Source organism: Chenopodium album, chromosome 8, assembly GCF_948465745.1.
Source record: "Chenopodium album chromosome 8, dcCheAlbu1.1, whole genome shotgun sequence".
NCBI lineage: Eukaryota > Viridiplantae > Streptophyta > Magnoliopsida > Caryophyllales > Amaranthaceae > Chenopodium > Chenopodium album.
In genome coordinates this window covers 75764087-75767127 of record NC_137841.1, presented here as the reverse complement: position 1 = coordinate 75767127, position 3041 = coordinate 75764087, and the positions used below count along the sequence as shown (strand labels likewise).

The 3041-nt window shown below is 29.0% G+C and overlaps 1 protein-coding gene across 1 annotated transcript; it reads left to right on the top strand.

Annotated features, from left to right (window-relative positions):
* On the top strand, positions 1 to 2674 carry LOC145556753 (peroxidase P7-like). Its single transcript, XM_081618401.1, has 4 exons — positions 1 to 379; positions 477 to 668; positions 1029 to 1194; positions 2028 to 2674. The coding sequence occupies exons 1-4, from the start codon at positions 122 to 124 to the stop codon at positions 2411 to 2413; spliced, it is 1002 nt and encodes a 333-aa protein (XP_081474527.1). The 5' UTR covers positions 1 to 121; the 3' UTR covers positions 2414 to 2674.
* The last annotated feature ends 367 nt before the right edge of the window (positions 2675 to 3041 follow it).

Genomic DNA, 3041 nt, shown 5'->3' with positions numbered 1-3041 from the left:
GTGGCGGCGAATACTAAGGTGCATTAATTGGACCACCAGATGTGTTAAGTAATAGTGTAGTACTATATAAAAATATAAATGCGTCAATCTACCATATAAATAGCACTTTTGCAAAAGCAAAATGGCACTATCATACTACTCGTACTATTCTATGGCTTCTTTCAAGTGTTTCATAGCATGTATTTCAGTGCTCATTATTCTTAGCCTTTCTAGTAATGTTGAAGCTCGTAGTAAAGAGCAGCTTTCGATTGATTACTACTACTACACTTGCCCGAATGTTTTGGATATTGTACGCGACACCGTGGTAGAAGCTATTAAGAACGAGACTCGAAATGGTGCCTCCTTGCTTCGCCTTCATTTCCATGATTGCTTTGTCAATGTGAGTAATATAATTCTTTTTCGCGCTCTTCTTAAGAAATTTGATTGGAAGAGTTGGTTTAATTAGGTTGGTGATTGATTTGTGTTCGGATTTGTAGGGATGTGATGGATCCGTGCTATTGGATGATAATGCAACATTTACCGGAGAAAAAAATGCATTCCCTAATAGTAATTCACTAAGAGCATTTGATGTGGTAGATGTCATTAAAGCTCGATTGGAGAAGGCTTGCCCACTTATCGTCTCCTGTGCTGATATCCTCGCTATTGCTGCTCGTGATTCCGTTTATCATGTAAGTTATGACTCACATGTTCATAATAATGAAAAATGATTATGCAACTAGCAAATTGACATGTAAAATAAAATTAACTTGAATAAAAAAGTAACTTGCTACTTTGCTAGTAAAGGTCAATTCATAGGAATTTGCATTGTCCCCGTGAATTTCTTAGAGTGAACATTGATAATAAATGAACTTGACTAATTTGGTAGAACATTGTTTATCAAATATTTGTGTCGACAACTTTGATTAAACATTGTCATTTAATAATACTCTTATTTATTTGTATTAATGACATGTTACTTAAATTAATTATTTATTTTACAGATTTTCTGATTGTGAAACTAATTAATTATTTATTTATTTATTTTACAGTTAGGAGGTCCTACTTGGGATGTAAAATTGGGAAGAAGAGACTCTCTGACAGCAAACTTAACAGCTGCAAACGTATTTATCCCAGCACCATCTTCCAATATCACTCTTCTTAAATCTAATTTTGCAGATGTAGGATTATCATTCAAAGACTTGGTGTCACTTTCTGGTATTTATTCCTATTTCTTTATTCTCATAAAAAAGAAAAAATATATACTTTTATTTATATACTTTTATTTATTCTTACTTCTTTATTTATTCTCATTTATATATAAACTAAAAATAAAAATAATTTCTTTTGTCCTATTATAGATTCTGTAATTAAAGTTTTTATTCCACCTATTCTTCCTTTTTATAGGTGGAAATTTATTCTCCTTTTGCTACATTATCATTTTATAACTACTTTGATTAAGTTTATTTCAAATTGGTAATGTGACTAATTAAGTAAAGATTTGTGAATAGTATAAACTTTATCCTCAAATCAATTCAAGAAAAGTTTTATTTTTCCACAATTTTCCAAACACTTTCATTTGGACAATTATAGTACTATCATGTACCAAGTAGAATTTAGATACGTAGTATAAAACATTGAGACAAAAAATCGATCAGATGTCATACGCAATCTTAACCTCGAGTTTCATTGGAATTGTCAAAAAATCACATAATGCCAATCACATTTGGAATAGCTTCCTGAAATTTCAGGATACAATAAATTGAAATAATAGATGATGGGTTTTCCTCAACAAAAAAATAATAATTGATCATGGGGTTGTCATACACAATTATATAAAGGTAATGCATATGATAATGACACCATATATTTATGATAACAATAATCATAATAATCAAGACTTTTAGCAACAAAAAAGTTGTAAATTTATTTATTCATCATATCTATATATATTATGTCAACCATTTACTATAATTACATTATTTTTATTTTAGTTTTTGAATAAATAATTACATTATTTTAATGACGCGTGAATGATGTCATATTTACAGGGGCACATACATTAGGCTTTGCAAGGTGCACAACATTTAGGTCAAGAATTTACAATGATAGAGATATTAGTCCTTCATTTGCTCAAAAATTAAGAGGAGAGTGTCCTCCTGTTGGAAACGACGACGTTTTGCAAGGATTGGACCTCAAAACTCCATCACATTTTGATAATTTATACTACAAGAATTTGTTGACTAAAAAAGGTTTACTTCATTCAGATCAAGAGATATACAATAGCAACAAAGCTGATCCAATTGTTAGAAAATATTCAAGAGATGTTTCCAAATTTTATAGGGATTTTTCCAAAGGTATGATTAAGATGAGTGAAATTAGCCCTCTTCTTGGTAATGAAGGTGAGATTAGACAAAATTGTCGAGTAGCGCGATAATTAGCTAGGTTTCTAAATGATTAATTAAGTTGTTTCTCATCTTGTATTGAAATGTGATTAATTACATAGCTATTTTTTAGTTCTTTTTTTTTTTTATAAAAAAAAATGATTATACACACATTAGTGTTCAAAGTATATAGGAGTGTATATTACTCCTCTTTGTTTATGTATATTAGGAAATTCTCAACCCTAATAATTGTAAGTTTGTAACATTCTTAAAATGCTATGAAATAGTTATTCAAGTTATTAATGTTATTATTATGTACTCCATAATCCATATAATACTATCGAATGTTCATTTTGAATTTTTGATCATATTGTTTTTTGGTACTTTACAATATAGCAACCAAAGTTTGTACTCAATATGTTCCAAATAATTATGCATTTGACCAAGTTGAATTGTTGTAACTATCATTGACCCTATATAAGATTTTGCATCTCTGTCATACTAATATTGTCTTTATTATGAATTCTTTGAATAATCCAAAATTAATATAGCTATGTAGAAAGAAATTTATATTTGACGTGTACTTTAACAGTTTAACTCAATTTAAAAGTTTGTAAAACGTTTATAACTACTTGATATTAGTGTAAGTGTGTAATGTTGCATATAAAATGAGACATGCGT